The 18,825-nt window shown below is 42.0% G+C and overlaps 1 protein-coding gene across 4 annotated transcripts in view; it reads right to left on the bottom strand.

Moving 5' to 3' along the window:
- LOC121539680 (protein FAM184A) overlaps positions 1-18,825 on the bottom strand; it is a 129,965-nt gene that overhangs the window by 52,081 nt on the left and 59,059 nt on the right. For all 4 annotated transcript variants that reach the window (XM_041848353.2, XM_041848352.2, XM_041848354.2 and 1 more), the window contains exons 10-11: positions 14,364-14,576; positions 8,637-8,790 (exon numbers count right to left, since the gene is read on the bottom strand). In XM_041848353.2, the coding sequence (XP_041704287.1) occupies positions 8,637-8,790; positions 14,364-14,576 (367 nt within the window). The remainder of the gene's footprint in view (positions 1-8,636; positions 8,791-14,363; positions 14,577-18,825) is intronic.

Here is an 18,825-nt window from a genome sequence, read left to right as displayed (position 1 = left end):
CATGATAGCTTACTATCTAGGGTGACACCCATCAGTTAAGTCTCTTCAACTTGCTCAATAACCACATTATTCAATAATAGATCCAGATGAGCTCAGTGAGTGATTTGTCCCAAAAATGATGCTTTTAGTTTTTTTTTAATATATTTAGCACCAGCCTATTGCTTGTTACCCATTTTAAAACGGACTGGAGCTATATGTTAAGAGTGTCAGTTATTTATTTTACTATTGCAGCCGACGTGTATAATGTTTATTCAAGGTCAGTGGAAGGTCATTGGTAAACACAGAAAACAACAATGGTCCAAGCTGGCTGCCCTGCGGTACACAACACTCAAACAAATTTGCATTAGAGAGGCTTCCATTAAAGAAAACCCTCTGTGTTCTATTGGATAGGTAACTGTCCATCCATGATAAGGCAAAGGATGTTAATCCATAACACTTACGTTTTTTCTGCAATATGTTATGATCAAAGATATCAAAGGCTGCACTGAAGTCTAACAAAACAGCTCCCACAATCTTCTTATTATCAATTTATTCAGCCAATCATCAGTCATTTATGTCAGTGCCGAGCATGTTGAGTGCCCTTCCCTATAAGCATGCTGTAAGTCTGTTGTTAATTTGTTTTCTGTAAAATAACATTGTATTTGGTCGAGCATGATTTTTTCCAAAAGTTTGCTAAGCAATGGAAACAGTCTGAATGGTCTGCTGTTTGAACCATTAAAGGGTGCTTTGCTATTTTTGGGCAGCAGGATGACCTTTGCCTCCCTCCAGGCCTGTGGGCACACTCCGTCTTCTAGGTTTAGATTGAAGATGTGGCAAATAGATGTCGCAATGTATTCCACTACCAACCTCAGTAATTTACCATCAGGTTGCAATACTTTTTTCACCTCTTCCACACTAACTTTGCGGAATTCAAAGCTACAGTGTATGTTATTATTTGGTCCTTTATGCATGAATATGAAGGCTCAGCATTCGTTTTTTTGCATGAAATACCTAAGTTTGCCAATCTTGTAAAAAAATAAGTTATTAAAGTGGTTTTGAATATTGAATCAACCATCAGCCTCAATGAAGGATGGAGATGAGTTAGCTTTTCTGCCTAGAATTGTATTTAAATTACTCCAGAGCATTTTACAATCATTCTTTGTATCATTTATCTTTGTTCCGTAGTACAGTTTCTTCTTCTTTCTGTATAAGCACATTGTGACATCTGCTGATGTAAAAAGAGCTTAATAAATACATTTGATTGATTGGTTTAGTTTAGTTACGTGATTTCTCAATTTACTGTATGTTTGCCAATCTGCTGTGAGCCAGACTTATTTGCCATTCCCGTAGCCTCATCCCTCTCAGCCATACAGTTTTTAATTCATCATCTGTCTATAGGGATTTGGCAGTTTTAACAGTCAATTTCTTTATGGGCGCATGCCTGTCAGTAACTAGAAGAAGCAATTTCATAAATGCTTCAAGTGCAGCGACAGGATGTTCCTCATTACACACATCAGACCAACAACTATTTTTCACATCTTCAACATACAGTGAGGGTAAAAAGTATTTCATCCCCTGCTGATTTTGTATGTTTGCCCACTGACAAAGACATGATCAGTCTATACTTTTAATGGTAGGTTTATTTGAACAGTGAGACAGAATAAATAAACAAAAATCCAGAAAAACGCATGTCAAAAATGTTATGAATTGATTTGCATTTTAATGAGGGAAATAAGTATTTGACCCCTCTGCAAAACATGACTTAGTACTTGGTGGCAAAACCCTTGTTGGCAATCACAGAGGTCAGACGTTTCTTGTAGTTGGCCACCAGGTTTGCACACATCTCAGGAGGGATTTTGTTTCACTCCTCTTTGCAGAGCTTCTCCAAGTCATTAAGGTTTCGAGGCTGACGTTTGGCAACTCGAATCTTCAGCTCCCTCCACAGATGTTCTATGGGATTAAGGTCTGGAGACTGGCTAGGCCACTCCAGGACCTTAATGTGCTTCTTCTTGAGCCACTCCTTTGTTGCCTTGGCCGTGTGTTTTGGGTCATTGCCATGCTGGAATACACATCCACGACCCATTTTCAATGCCCTGGCTGAGGGAAGGAGGTTCTCACCCAAGATTTGACGGTACATAGCCCCGTCCATCATCCCTTTGATGCGGTGAAGTTGTCCTGTCCCCTTAGCAGAAAAACACCCCCAAAGCATAATGTTTCCACCTCCATGTTTGACGGTGGGGATGGTGTTCTTGGGGTCATAGGCAGCATTCCTCCTCCTACAAACACGGCGAGTTGAGTTGATGCCAAAGAGCTCGATTTTGGTCTCATCTGCCCACAACACTTTCACCCAGTTCTCTTCTGAATCATTCAGATGTTCATTGGCAAGCTTCAGATGGCCCTGTATATGTGCTTTCTTGAGCAGGGACCTTGCGGGCGCTGCAGGATTTCAGTCCTTCACAGCGTAGTGTGTTACCAATTGTTTTCTTGGTGACTATGGTCCCAGCTGCCTTGAGATCATTGACAAGATCCTCCCGTGTAGTTCTGGGCTGATTCCTTACCGTTCTCATGGTCATTGCAACTCCACGAGGTGAGATGTTGCATGGAGCCCCAGGTCGAGGGAGATTTATAGTTATTTTGTGTTTCTTCTATTTGCGAATAATCGCACCAACTGTTGTCACCTTCTCACCAAGCTGCTTGGCGATGGTCTTGTAGCCCATTCCAGCCTTGTGTAGGTCTACAATCTTGTCCCTGACATCCTTGGAGAGCTCTTTGGTGTTTGCCTTGGTGGAGAGTTTGAAATCTGATTGATTGATTGCTTCTGTGGGCAGGTGTCTTTTATACAGGTAACAAGCTGATATTAGGAGCACTCCCTTTAAGAGTGTGCTCCTAATCTCAGCTTGTTACCTGTATAAAAGACACCTGGGAGCCAGAAATCATTCTGATTGAAAGGGGGTCAAATACATATTTCCCTTATTAAAATGCAAATCAATTTATTACATTTCTGACGTGTTATTCTGTCTCTCACTTTTCAAATAAACCTACCATTAAAATTATAGACTGATCATTTCTTTGTCAGTGGGCAAACGTACAAAATCAGCAGGGGATCAAATACTTTTTTACCTCACTGTAGGAATCATTGCAAAACCTCTCGTATGATCGCTTATACACCATTTTAGGACCAGTCTTTGGAACTTTGACTTTCCTGGATATGGCTATTATATGTGACTCGTTTCAGGAAACTAGGCGTATGTTGCGGGTCACTACTTCACAGGAGAGCCATTTGAACGTAAACTTGTTTTGGCAGAAATGCCTTCTGGAACATTTGAACATTCATGTGCCTTAATAACAAACTTGTATGCCATCTGTAAATACGAATAAAATTGTTAAATTACGAGCCTTGTTGGTAAAGCCACAGAAAAAAATAAAATAATAATAATAATAATATGCCATTTAGCAGACGCTTTATCCAAAGCGACTTACAGTCATGCGTGCATATATTTTTTATGTATGGGTGGTCCCGGGGATCGAACCCACTACCTTAGCGTTACAAGCGCCGTGCTCTACCAGCTGAGCTACAGAGGACCTTCCCACTAGCCATGATTGGCTGAGATAATGAGTGGGCTGGACATGCCCAGAGAGGAGTTCGGATTGGTCTACAGTATGTGTAGGGAATCCTGTCTAATGCGTTTTTTAAACAAATGTATCATGTAGTGGAGCTGCATAAGTGTTGCTCTCCTCTTTATGGAAGATCAAGTTTTAAAATCAGTGGAATTAGAGTATGATAGCTAAAGAGTCTCCGGATTACATCTTCAAACTAAGGGCAACCATGGCATCCATGACAGGGAGACGCGTCCATCATGCATGATGTATACGGGTAAGATAGTCTAGCTAGCTACATTTTCAGATATTACATGTTTCTAATTTTGACAGAAAGTGGTTTCATTTCAAGTTAAAGTGCACTGTTAGCTAGCTAGCTAATGTTAGCTGGCTGGCTCGCTAGTTAACGTTACGTTTATGATCTTATTATTCGTATCTCACAGCCATTTGCTTGGCTAGTTATAGCCTAATGTTAGCTAGCTAACATTGAACCTGGTTGGTTAGCTACAGTGGGGGAAAAAAGTATTTAGTCAGCCATCAATTGTGCAAGTTCTCCCACTTAAAAAGATGAGAGAGGCCTGTAATTTTCATCATAGGTACATGTCAACTATGACAGACAAAATGAGAAAAAAAATTCCAGAAAATCACATTGTAGGATTTTTTATGAATTTATTTGCAAATTATGGTGGAAAATAAGTATTTGGTCAAAAACAAAAGTTTCTCAATACTTTGTTATATACCCCTTGTTGGCAATGACACAGGTCAAACGTTTTCTTTAAGTCTTCACAAGGTTTTCACACACTGTTGCTGGTATTTTGGCCCATTCCTCCATGCAGATCTCCTCTAGAGCAGTGATGTTTTGGGGCTGTCGCTGGGCAACACAGACTTTCAACTCCCTCCAAAGATTTTCTATGGGGTTGAGATCTGGAGACTGGCTAGGCCACTCCAGGACCTTGAAATGCTTCTTACGAAGCCACTCCTTCGTTGCCCGGGAGGTGTGTTTGGGATCATTGTCATGCTAAAAGACCCAGCCACGTTTCATCTTCAATGCCCTTGCTGATGGAAGGAGGTTTTCACTCAAAATCTCTTTCCTTTACACGGATCAGTCGTCCTGGTCCCTTTGCAGAAAAACAGCCCCAAAGCATGAAGTTTCCACCCCCATGCTTCACAGTAGGTATGGTGTTCTTTGGATGCAACTCAGCATTCTTTGTCCTCCAAACACGATGAGTTGAGTTTTTACCAAAAAGTTATATTTTGGTTTCATCTGACCATATGACATTCTCCCAATCCTCTTCTGGATCATCCAAATGCACTCTAGCAAACTTCAGACGGGCCTGGACATGTACTGGCTTAAGCAGGGGGACACGTCTGGCAATGCAGGATTTGAGTCCCTGGCGGAGTAGTGTGTTACTGATGGTAGGCTTTGTTACTTTGGTCCCAGCTCTCTGCAGGTCATTCACTAGGTCCCCCCCGTGTGGTTCTGGGATTTTTGCTCACCGTTCTTGTGATCATTTTGACCCCCACGGGGTGAGATCTTGCGTGGAGCCCCAGATCGAGGGAGATTATCAGTGGTCTTGTATGTCTTCCATTTCCTAATAATTGCTCCCACAGTTGATTTCTTCAAACCAAGCTGCTTACCTATTGCAGATTCAGTCTTCCCAGCCTGGTGCAGGTCTACAATTTTGTTTCTGGTGTCCTTTGACAGCTCTTTGGTCTTGACCATAGTGGAGTTTGGAGTGTGACTGTTTGAGGTTGTGGACAGGTGTCTTTTATACTGATTACAAGTTCAAACAGGTGCCATTAATACAGGTAACGAGTGGAGGACAGAGGAGCCTCTTAAAGAAGAAGTTACAGGTCTGTGAGAGCCAGAAGTCTTGCTTGTTGTAGGTGACCAAATACTTATTTTCCACCATAATTTGCAAATAAATTCATTAAAAATCCTACAATGTGATTTTCTGGATTTTTTTTCTTCTCAATTTGACTGTCATAGTTGATGTGTACCTATGATGAAAATGACAGGCCTCTCTCATCTTTTTAAGTGGGAGAACTTGCACAATTGGTGGCTGACTAAATACTTTTTTTCCCCACTGTACCTGCAGATTCATGCAGGGTAGTAACATCATGAGTTGGGATTATGGTTCATTGTTTACCTAGCTAGCTAGTTACATGTCTTAACAAAAGACTCCACTATGCAAGTAACCAGTTGCAGTCACCAACGCTCTGGATAACATCAAAACAGCTTAACGTTCGTAAATTCAGTCTGAGTATGCCAGAGCACAGTATAACTGATGAATTTACGAACGCACAACACCCGTTGAATATGGCCGGTGTCAGTAAACGTCGGCAAAAAAACTTAATTAAATTGTTGCCAGTAGCACAGTTACAGTCACCAATGCTCTGGATAACATTAAAACAGCCAGTGGGGTGTTCTCTCATTTAATGAGAGAACACCCCACTGACCATTTTACTCACCCTAGCAGAGCTGGTTAGGCTGTTTTCATGTTATCCTGAGGTAAAGACGTGTTTAATACAAGTGGATGATTTAGTTCCTGTTCTGTTTGTAAATACCCTGGTAGGTTGACTGATAACCTGAACCAGGTTGCAGGTACTGGTTACAGTTAGAGGCTTTTTCTTGAGTGGTCAGCTTGATGAAAACCAGTCAATATTTAGGTCACCCAGAAAATATACATCTCTGTTGATATCACATACATTATCAAGCATTTCACACATATTCTCCAGATACTGACTGTTAGCACTTGGTGGTCTATAGCAACTTCCCACAAGAATAGGCTTTAGGTGAGGCAGGTGAACCTGTAGCCAAATTACTTCAACAACATTTGACATGAGATCCTAAGCTTTACAGGATTATGATTCTGAATATAACACCAATACCTCCTCCATTGGCATTCCTGTCACTTCTGTAGATGTTATAACCATTTTTGCTACCACTGGACATGGCGAGAGAGGAGTTCGGATTGGTCTGCCATATAGCATGCTTCTGTTTATTTGAGCTGGTCAGTATGTGTAGGTAATCCTGTTGTCACACCCTGATCTGTTTCACCTGTCCTGTGCTTGTCTCCACCCCCCACCAGTTGTCTCCCATTTGTCCCCATTATCTCCTGTGTATTTATGCCTGTGTTTTCTGTTTGTCTGTTGCCAGTTCATCTTGTCCCTTCAAGGCCTACCAGCATGTTCCCGTGTTTCCTGTGCGCTAGTTTTTGCTTTTCCCAGTCTTCCCAGTTCTGACCTTTCTGCCTGTCCTGATCCTGCCTGCCGTCCTGTACCTGCCTGACTCTGATTTGGATTACGACTCTTTGCCTGCCTGGACTTACCTTTTGCCTGCCCCTTGTACTATAATAAACTCTGAGACTCGTACTATCCGACTCCTGTGTCTGCATCTAGGTCTTAGCCTGAGCCGTAATACCTGTCTAACACTGCTTCTTTTTTTTAACAAATATATAGCTTAGTAGAACTGCATAAGTATTGCTCTCCACTTTCTGGAGGACCGAGTTTTCAAATCAGCGGAATTAGAGTATGATAGCTAAGGAGATGGAGAAAACATTTTCTACATCTTCAAACTAAGGGCAACCATGGCATCCGTGACAGGGAGAAGCTTCCAAACATGATGTATACGGGTAAGATAGTCTAGCTAGCTACATTTTCAGAGATTACACGATTCTAATTTTGACAGAAAGTCGTTTTCATTTCATGTTAAAGTGTACTGTTAGCTAGCTAGCTAACGTTAGTTGGCTGACTCGCTAGCTAACGTTATGTGTATGATCTTATTATTTGTATCTCAGAGCCATTTGCTTTGCTAGTTATAGCCTAATGTTAGCTAGCTATCATTGAACCTTGTTGGTTAGCTACCTGCAGATTCATGCAGGGTAGTAACGTCATGAGTTGGGATTATGGTTCATTGTTTACCTAGCTAGCTAGCTACATGTCTTAACAAAAGACTCCACTATGCAAGTAACCAGTTGCAGTCACCAACGCGCTGGATAACATCAAAACAGCCTAACCAGCTCTGCTAGGGCAAGTAAAATGGTCAGTGAGCGGTTCTCTCATTTGTGTCAGGAAGTAGCTAGCAAGCTAGTCAACATTAGCCAGTTAGCTTGGGTGCTTGACTGCTGTTGTTAGGACAGAACGCTCGGATCAACCCTTAAAGAGATGGGTGTGGCTAAAGCTTAAGAGGGTGTGAACGATGCTGAATGGGTGTAGACAAAGAAGGGCTCTCCGGTAGGTACCAAAACATTTAAAGGCCATTTTCTCAAAAGTGAGGTTTCAAGTTGATCAACTTTCAAAGCAGAAATACTTTCCCATTGTTCCTCAAATGCAGTGTATGCTATACCATTTTGTAGCTCTGCTTTTATCCAATGTAAAAAACACAATTTCAAATTTTGCATAGAAGTAGCTTATTTGATAAAAATGCGCACTCTCTCTTTAACCAGTAATGACATCATTCATGAGCGTGATGGGGGCGGCCAATCAGAGCCGTATTCACACGTGAGAGGCTAGTTAAAACTTGTGAAAGAAAGTTATGTTTATTTCGATGGGCAAGGGAGAAATAACTTATAGTATTGGTCACCATCTAGATTTGGTCACCATCTCCAATTTGTTCCATCCCACTTGACTTTATTTCGAGTAGGATAGCAGCCTACAAGAGAAAAAACATGTAATATTGGTAGTAACCATTTAGATGGCACCGTGATACAGTCTACACTGCTCAAGTAGCTAGACAGTGTAGCCAATATCAGGCCAAACTGTTACACATTTATAACTAGGTATCGCTCACTCGACATACATTATCGCTTTGAATATTATGCCTTGGTTCATTAAAAAGAGCTTTGGAGTGTGTGTTTGTGTGTGTGTTCTTTCAAAAGGTGGCTTTTGTGATAGAATAGTCCAGTGTGGTGGCTTAGGGTTTTCTAGCGGTTTAAGCTGTTGCCTCCGGATCACATATACCACTGCAGCATGGGTTCTACCTCTACCTCTATCCTATCCAATAAACAAAAAATATGTGAAGAGTGAAAAGAAAATAGTCCAGTGTGTGAGACTCTTACCCAGCATGGCCTTGCCTTCGTCCTCCAATTCAAAGCGCAACGTCTGCAGCTCCTGTTCTGACTGCTGTCTGAGGATGTCCAGTGTGCGTCTGTGGACATCCTTCAGCGCCAGCACCTCCTCCCTCTGCTCCTGCTTCAAACGCTCCTCCAAAGCCTAGACCACCCCCCACAAACACACACACACACAGAGATTGTGTTTAATCATTCAACAAATCATTGTACAAATGGTAGCAACATATACAGTACATTACCTAAAATTACAGTACCAGTCAAAAGTTTAGACACACCTAGGGTTTTTCTTTATTTTTACATTGTAGAAAAATTGTGAAGACATCAAAACCATGAAATAACACATGGAATCGTGCAGTAACCAAAAAAAGTGTTAAACAAATCAAAACATATTTTATATTTGAGATTCTTCAAAGTAGCCACCCTTTGCCTTGACAGTTTGCCAGATCGGCACACCCGTATAATAGGCACACATACACACTAGGGTTGGGTGATATTTGGGGAGACCTCTTCTATGATATGCTTCTCCAAATATTGCGATATCCGATATAATCCTTTTTGCGCCGTTAGTGTGGCTTGAATTCTAAATAAATCACTGACAGTGTTTATTTTTTTATTTATTTCACCTTTATTTAACCAGGTAAGCCAGTTGAGAACAGGTTCTCATTTACAACTGCGACCTGGCCAAGATAAAGCATAGTAGTGCAATAAAACAACAACACAGAGTTACATATGGGGTAAAAAACATAAAGTCAGAAATACAACAGAAAATATATATACAGTGTGTGCAAATGTAGCAAGTTATGGAGGTAAGGCAATAAATAGGCTATAGTGCAGAATAATTACAATAGTATTAACACTTGAATGCTAGATGTGCAAGAGATTATGTGCAAATAGAGATACTGGGGTGCAAATGAGCAAAATAAATAACAATATAGGGATGAGGTAGTTGGGTGGGCTAATTTCAGATGGGCTGTGTACAGGTGCAGTGATCGGTAAGGTGCTCTGACAACTGATGCTTAAAGTTATTGAGGGAGATAAGAGTCTCCAGCTTCAGAGATTTTTGCAATTCGCTCCAGTCATTGGCAGCAGAGAACTGGAAGGAATGGCGGCCAAAGGAGGTGTTGGCTTTGGGAATGACCAGTGAGATATACCTGCTGGAGCGCAGACTACGGGTGGGTGCTGCTATGGTGACCAATGAGCTAAGATAAGGCGGGATTTGCCTAGCAGTGATTTATAGATGGCCTGGAGCCAGTGGGTTTGACGACGAACATGTAGTGAGGACCAGCCAACAAGAGCGTACAGGTCACAGTGGTGGGTAGTGTATGGGGCTTTGGAGACAAAACGGATGGCACTGTGATAGACTACATCCAATTTGCTGAGTAGAGTGTTGGAGGATATTTTGTAAATGACATCGCCAAGTCAAGGATCGGTAGGATAGTCAGTTTTACGAGGGCATGTTTGGCAGCATGAGTGAAGGAGGCTTTGTTGCGAAATAGGAAGCCGATTCTAGATTTAACTTTGGATTGGAGATTCTTTATGTGAGTCTGGAAGTTGAGTTTACAGTCTAACCAGACACCTAGGTATTTGTAGTTGTCCACATACTCTAGGTCAGACCCGTCGAGAGTGGTGATTCTAGTCGGGTGGGCGGGTGCCAGCAGCGTTCGATTGAAAAGCATGCATTTAGTTTTACTAGTGTTTAAGAGCAGTTGGAGGCTACTGAAGGATTGTTGTATGGCATTGAAGCTCGTTTGGAGGTTTGTTAACACAGTGCACCCCCACACCATCACACCTCCTCCTCCATGCTTCCCGGTGGGAACCACATGCAGAGATCACCCGTTCACCTACTCTGCGTCTCACAAAGAGATGGCGGTTGGAACCAATAATCTCAAATTTGGACTCATCAGACCAAAGGACAGATTTCCACCAGCCTAATGTCCATTGCTTGTGTTTCTTGACCCAAGCAAGTCTCTTCTTATTATTGGTATTCTTTAGTAGTGGTTTCTTTGCAGCAATTTCGAATATTAAGGCCTGATTCACGCAGTCTCCTCTGAACAGCTGATGTTGAACTCTGTGAAGCATTTATTTGGGCTGCAATTTCTGAGGCTGGTAACTCTAATGAACTTATCATCTGCAGCAGAGGTAACTCTGTGTCTTCCTCTCCTGTGGCGGTCCTCATGAGAGCCAGTTTCATCATAGCGCTTGGAGGTTTTTGTGACTGCACTTGAAGAAACGTTCAAAGTTATAGAAATGTTCCGGATTGACTGAACTTCATGTCTTAAAGTAATGATGGACTGTCCTTTCTCTTTGCTGATTTGAGCTGTTCTTGCCATAATATGGACTTCGTCTTCTACCAAATAGGGCTATCTTCTGTATACCACCCCTACCTTGTCACAACACAACTGATTGGCTCAAACGCATTAAGAAGGAAATAAATTATTCTAACTTTTAAGAAGGCACACCTGTTAATTGAAATGCTTTCCAGGTGACTACCTCATGAAACTGGTTGAGAGAATACCAAGAGTGTGCAAAGCTTTCATCAACGCAAAGGGTGGCTACTTTGAAGAATCTCAAATATAACATATATTTTGATATGTTTAACAGGTTTTGGGTTACTACATGTGTGTTATTTCATAGTTTTGATGTCTTCACTATTATACTATTAAAAAATATATATATAATAATTCTACAATGTAGAAAATAGTAAAAATAAAGAGTATGAGTAGGTGTGTCCAAACCTTTTACTGGTACTGTACTCTCTTTACAATTGCAACGAATTTGGCCTTCGGAAACAGGTGCTGGTAGATACAGTATACTGCACTGTATTCACAAATGAAATAGATTGAAATGTTAGGTAAGAGGCCAGTAGTGTTATTAAGGTCCCAATTCAATCGAAGTTAGTAACTGGGTTTCCGACAAAAACAATATCCTTACTGGGCAAAGATAGAGTATTATCTGAATGCTTATGCAGACTAACTTCCTTTTGTCTCCCACTACAGTATAAACACTGCTTTGATGCATACTTGAATTTCAATTACTATACCTGCAGCTCCATGATTTTTCTTTAGAGCCTGAAGTCTTTCTTGAAGAAGCCCACATTCATATAATGGGCAACAATTCAGCAGTGGTTTTAAATTGGGATTATTTGCAATTACATCAGCAGGTCTGGTAGCAGCAGCAGTGGACTCACTGCTCTGTGGTTTGGTGCCTGAGGTTTGAGGTCAGAGGACACATCCAGATGGTGACATGGACACAAGGGTGGGAATGGGAATGAATCCAACTGGACAGGGACTAATGGAGGGAGGCAGCGAGGAAGGGTGGTGAGAGGAAGAAAGGAAAGGGAGCAGGGGTAAGGATAAATTAGGTGAAGAGAGGGGCAGAAAAAGAGAGGGAGGAGCCAGCTGGAGGAAATGGAAAGGTGTAAGAAAGAGAAGAGATATACACTCAGTGGCCGGTTTATTAGGTACACCCATCTAGTACCGGGTCGAACCCCCTTTTGCCTCCAGAACTGAATTCTTCAGGGCTAGGATTCTACAAGGTGTAGCATTCAAACGATGCTCAAATGGTTTCAAGGGACATAACATTCCCCACACCATTATACCATCGCCACCAGCCTGTACCGTTGACACCAGGCAAGATGGAGCCATGGACTCATGCTGATTACGCTAAATGCTGACCCTTCCATCAGCATGACGCAACAGGAACTGGGATTTGTCAGACTAGGCGATGTTTTTCATGAATGGGGTGGTGTTCCTAATAAACTGGCCACTGAGTGTATATACTGTAGAGAGGCAGATAAAAAGGGAGGGGAGAGAGTGAGGGAGGGAGATAAAGAGGGAGAGTGAGACAGACAGTGACAATGACAGATGATTGACAGTAACATACTGTATCTCTCCCGTGTAGCTCAGTTGGTAGAGCATGGCGCTTGCAACGCCAGGGTTGTGGGTTTGATTCCCATGGGGGACCAGTACAACAACAACAACAACTAAAATAATGAAAATGTATGCACTCACTACTGTAAGTCGCTCTGGATAAGCATTTCTGCTAAATGACTAAAATGTAAAACATTTATATATCTGATGGGATATGGAGACACAGAGTAGTGAACTGGTAGGTGATGGTAAATAGTACATGCTGTCTTATATCACAAAAGCTATTGGCGAAACAATGGTGAATGAGTAAGGTGTATGGGGTATAAAGTATCTACAATGCCTTCAGAAAGTATTCACACCCCTTGACTAAAACATTTATTACAATTTAGATTTTTTGTCACTGGCCTACACACAATACCCAATAAGTGGAATAATGTTTTTAGAAATGTTTACCAATTAATTAAAAATTAAAATCTGAAATATCTTGAGTCAATAACTATTCAACCCATTTGTTATGGAAAGCCTATATAAGTTCAGGAGTAAAAATGCATGGAATAATAGTGTTTAACATGATTTTTGAATGACAACCTCATCTCTGTACCCCAAACATACAATTATCTGTAAGATTCCTCAGTCAAGCAGTGAAATTCAAACACAGATTCAACCACAAAGACCAGTGAGGTTTTCCAATGCATCGCAAAGAAGGGGGCCTATTGGTAGATGGGTAAAAAAAAAGCAGACATTGAATATCCCTTTGAGCATGGTGAAGTTATTAATTACACTTTGGATGGTGTATCAATACATCCAGTCACTACAGTTGCCGGAGAGGAAGGAAACCGATCTGGGATTTCACCATGAGACCAATGGTGACTTTAAAACAGTTACATAGTTTATTGTCTGTGATAGGAGAAAACTGAGGATGGATCAACAACATTGTAGTTAGTCCATAATACTAACCTAAATGACAGAGTGAAAAGAAGGAAGCCTGTACAGAACAAAAATATTCCAAAACATGCATCCTGTTTGCAATTAGGAACTAAAGTAAAACTGCAAAAAATGTGGCTAAGAAATTAACTTCATGTCCTGAATACAAAGTGTTATGTTTGGGACAAATCCAACACAACACATCACTGAGTACCACTCATCATATGTTCAAGCATGGTGGTGGCTGCATCATGTTATGGGTATGCTTGTCATCAGCAAGGACTAGGGAGTTGTTTTTAGGATAAAAAGAAACGGAACAGAGCAAAACACAGGCAAAATCATAGAGAAAAACCTGTCTCCGTCTGCTTTCCAACAGATACTGGGAGATAAATTCACCTTTCAGAAGGACAATAGCCTAAAACATAAGGCCAAATATACACTGGAGTTGCTTACCAAGATGACATTGATGTTCCTGAGTGGCCTATTTACAGTTTTGACTTTAAATCGGCTTGAAAATCTATGGCAAGACTTGAAAATGGCAATCAACAACCAACTTGACAGAATAATTTTTAAAAGAATAATGTGCCAATATTGTACAATCCAGGTGTGCAAAGCTCTTAGAGACTTATCCAGAAAGACTCGCAGCTGTAATCACTGCCAACGTTGATTCTAACATGTATTGACTCAGGGATATGAATACTTATGTAAATGAGATATTTCTGTATTTCATTTTCTATAAATTAGCAAAATAAGATTTTTACACGGGGTATGGTTGAGATAAAATAAAATATTGAATCAATTTTGAAATCAGGCTGTAACACATCAAAATGTGGAATAAGTCAAGGGGTATGAATACTTTCTGATGGCACTGTACTATCTATACACTATATATGTGAGGTGTGTGTGTGTATTATTCCCTCACCCTGAGCTGGTGCTGGCGGGCGTCTTCCACTGTGCCCAGGGCACAGCGTTGGGCCTCCTGCAGCCGGTGCTCCCTGCGCTGGTGCTCCAGCTGCAGCTCCTGGAGCTGCTGGCTAAGGTGCTCTCTCTCCTGGCTGAACTGGGCCTGCAGCTGCTGCAGCGCGCCCTGGGACTGGGAAAGCTGCAGCTCCAGACTCTGCTTCAGCAGCGAGATCTAGAGAGAGAGGGATGAGAGGGAGGGGTATGTTATATTGTGTGTCCCCCTAATGGCACGCTATTCCCTTTGCAGTGCACTACTTTTTGCACTACTATGGGCCCTGGTCAAAGGTAGTTCACTACAGTGGGGAGAACAAGAATTTGATACACTGCCGATTTTGCAGGTTTTCCTACTTACAAAGCATGTAGAGGTCTGTCATTTTTATCATAGGTACACTTCGACTGTGAGAGACGGAATCTAAAACTAAAATTCAGAAAATCACATTGTATGACTTTTAAGTAATTAATTTGCATTTTATTGCATGACATAAGTATTTGATCACCTACCAACCAGTAAGAATTCCGGCTCTCACAGACCTGTTAGTTTTTCTTTAAGAAGCCCTCCTGTTCTCCACCATTACCTGTATTAACTGCACCTGTTTGAACTCGTTACCTGTATAAAAGACACCTGTTCACACACTCAATCAAACAGACTCCAACCTCTCCACAATGGCCAAGACCAGAGAGCTGTGTAACGACATCAGGGATAAAATTGTAGACCTGCACAAGGCTGGGATGGGCTACAGGACAATAGGCAAGCAGCTTGGTGAGAAGGCAACAACTGTTGGCGCAATTATTAGAAAATGGAAGAAGTTCAAGATGACGGTCAATCACCCTCGGTCTGGGGCTCCATGCAAGATCTCACGTCGTGGGGCATCAAATGATCATGAGGAAGGTGAGGGATCAGCCCAGAACTACATGGCAGGACCTGGTCAATGACCTGAAGAGAGCTGGGACCACAGTCTCAAACAAAAGCATTAGTAACACACTACGCCGTCATGGATTAAAATCCTGCAGCGCACGCAAGGTCCCCCTGCTCAAGCCAGCGCATGTCCAGGCCCGTCTGAAGTTTGCCAATGACCATCTGGATGATCCAGAGGAGGAATGGGAGAAGGTCATGTGGTCTGATGAGACAAAAATAGAGCTTTTTGGTCTAAACTCCACTCGCCGTATTTGGAGGAAGATGAAGGATGAGTACAACCCCAAGAACACCATCCCAACCGTGAAGCATGGAGGTGGAAACATCATTCTTTGGGGATGCTTTTCTGCAAAGGGGACAGGACGACTGCACTGTATTGAGGGGAGGATGGATAGGGCCATGTATCGCGAGATCTTGGCCAACAACCTCCTTCCCTCAGTAAGAGCATTGAAGATGGGTCGTGGCTGGGTCTTCCAGCATGACAACGACCCGAAACACACAGCCAGGGCAACTAAGGAGTGGCTCCGTAAGAAGCATCTCAACGTCCTGGAGTGGCCTAGCCAATCTCCAAACCTGAACCCAATAGAAAATCTTTGGAGGGAGCTGAAAGTCCGTATTGCCCAGCGACAACCCCGAAACCTGAAGGATCTGGAGAATGTCTGTATGGAGGAGTGGGCCAAAATCCCTGCTGCAGTGTGTGCAAACCTGGTCAACACCTACAGGAAACGTATGATCTCTGTAATTGCAAACAAAGGTTTCTGTACCAAATATTAAGTTCTGCTTTTCTGATGTATCAAATACTTATGTCATGCAATAAAATGCAAATGAATTACTTAAAAATCATACAATGTGATTTTCTGGATTTTTGTTTTAGATTCCGTCTCTCACAGTTGAAGTGTACCTATGATAAGAATTACAGACCTCTACATGCTTTGTAAGTAGGAAAACCTGCAAAATCGGCAGTATATCAAATACTTGTTCTCCCCACTGTATATAGGGAATAGGGTGCCATTTGGGACACACCCATGATCAATGTGCACTTTGTCTTAATTTTTCAACCTGCAGTGTAATAATAATAAAATAAAACAAATAACAATAATAATAATAAAAATAATTATATTTGTATAGTGCTTTTCATTACAAAGTCATCTTAAAGATCTACCTAGGACGGGAATAATATATATATACAGTGTGGAAAAAAAGTATTTAGTCAGCCACCAATTGTGCAAGTTCTCCCACTTAAAAAGATGAGAGAGGCCTGTAATTTTCATCATAGGTACGTCAACTATGACAGACAAAATGAGAAAAAATAATCCAGAAAATCACACTGTAGGATTTTTTATGAATTTATTAGCAAATTATGGTGGAAAATAAGTATTTGGTCAATAACAAAAGTAACTCAATACTTTGTTATATACCCTTTGTTTGCAATGACACAGGTCAAACGTTTTCTGTAAGTCTTCACATGGTTTTCACACACTGTTGCTGGTATTTTGGCCCATTCCTCCATGCAGATCTCCTCTAGAGCAGTGATGTTTTGGGGCTGTCGCTGGGCAACACGGACTTTCAACTCCCTCCAAAGATTTTCTATGGGGTTGAGATCTGGAGACTGGCTAGGCCACTCCAGGACCTTGAAATGCTTCTTATGAAGCCACTCCTTCGTTGCCCGGGCGGTGTGTTTGGGATCATTGTCATGCTGAAAGACCCAGCCACGTTTCATCTTCAATGCCCTTGCTGATGGAAGGAGGTTTTCACTCAAAATCTCACGATACATGGCCCCATTCATTCTTTCCTTTACACGGATCAGTCGTCCTGGTCCCTTTGCAGAAAAACAGCCCCAAAGCATGATGTTTCCACCCCCATGCTTCACAGTAGGTATGGTGTTCTTTTGATGCAACTCAGCATTCTTTGTCCTCCAAACACGACGAGTTGAGTTTTTACCAAAAAGTTATATTTTGGTTTCATCTGACCATATGACATTCTCCCAATCATCTTCTGGATCATCCAAATGCACTCTAGCAAACTTCAGACGGGCCTGGACATGTACTGGCTTAAGCAGGGGGACACGTCTGCCACTGCAGGATTTGAGTCCCTGGCGGCGTAGTGTGTTACTGATGGTAGGCTTTGTTACTTTGGTCCCAGCTCTCTGCAGGTCATTCACTAGGTCCCCCCGTGTGGTTCTGGGATTTTTGCTCACCGTTCTTGTGATCATTTTGACCCCACGGGGTGAGATCTTGCGTGGAGCCCCAGATCGAGGGAGATTATCAGCCTTGTATGTCTTCCATTTCCTAATAATTGCTCCCACAGTTGATTTCTTCAAACCAAGCTGCTTACCTATTGCAGATTCAGTCTTCCCAGCCTGATGCAGGTCTACAATTTTGTTTCTGGTGTCCTTTGACAGCTCTTTGGTCTTGGCCATAGTGGAGTTTGGAGTGTGACTGTTTGAGGTTGTGGACAGGTGTCTTTTATACTGATACCAAGTTCAAACAGGTGCCATTAATACAGTTAACGAGTGGAGGACAGAGGAGCCTCTTAAAGAAGAAGTTACAGGTCTGTGAGAGCCAGAAATCTTGCTTGTTTGTAGGCGACCAAATACTTATTTTCCACCATAATTTGCAAATAAATTCATAAAAAATCCTATAATGTGATTTTCTGGAATTTTTTTTTCTCAATTTGTCTGTCATAGTTGACGTGTACCTATGATAAAATTACAGACCTCTCTCATCTTTTTAAGTGGGAGAACTTGCACAATTGGTGGCTGACTAAATACTTTTTTTCCCCACTGTATATATATATATATATATATATATATATATATATATATATATATATACACAGTGCTCAAAAAAATAAAGGGAACACTTAAACAACACAATGCAACTCCAAGTCAATCACACTTCTGTGAAATCAAACTGTCCACTTAGGAAGCAACACTGATTGACAATAAATTTCACATGCTGTTGTGCAAATGGAATAGACAACAGGTGGAAATTATAGGCAATTAGCAAGACACCCCCAATAAAGGACTGGTTTTGCAGCTGTTGACCACAGACCACTTCTCAGTTCCTATGCTTCCTGGCTGATGTTTTGGTCACTTTTGAATGCTGGCGGTGCTTTCACTCTAGTGGTAGCATGAGACGGAGTCTACAACCCACACAAGTGGCTCAGGTAGTGCAGCTCATCCAGGATGGCACATCAATGCGAGCTGTGGCAAGAAGGTTTGCTGTGTCTGTCAGCGTAGTTCCAGAGCATGGAGGCGCTACCAGGAGACAGGCCAGTACATCAGGAGACGTGGAGGAGGCCGTAGGAGGGCAACAACCCAGCAGCAGGACTGCTACCTCCGCCTTTGTGCAAGGAGGAGCAGGAGGAGCACTGCCAGAGCCCTGCAAAATGACCTCCAGCAGGCCACAAATGTGCATGTGTCTGCTCAAACGGTCTGAAACAGACTCCATGAGGGTGGAATGAGGGCCCGACGTCCACAGGTGGGGGTTGTGCTTACAGCCCAACA

Source organism: Coregonus clupeaformis, unplaced genomic scaffold, assembly GCF_020615455.1.
Source record: "Coregonus clupeaformis isolate EN_2021a unplaced genomic scaffold, ASM2061545v1 scaf0307, whole genome shotgun sequence".
In the NCBI taxonomy this organism is placed as follows: Eukaryota; Metazoa; Chordata; class Actinopteri; order Salmoniformes; family Salmonidae; genus Coregonus; species Coregonus clupeaformis.
The sequence above is the reverse complement of the archived record's forward strand: the minus strand, read 5'-3'. Positions and strand labels throughout refer to the sequence as shown.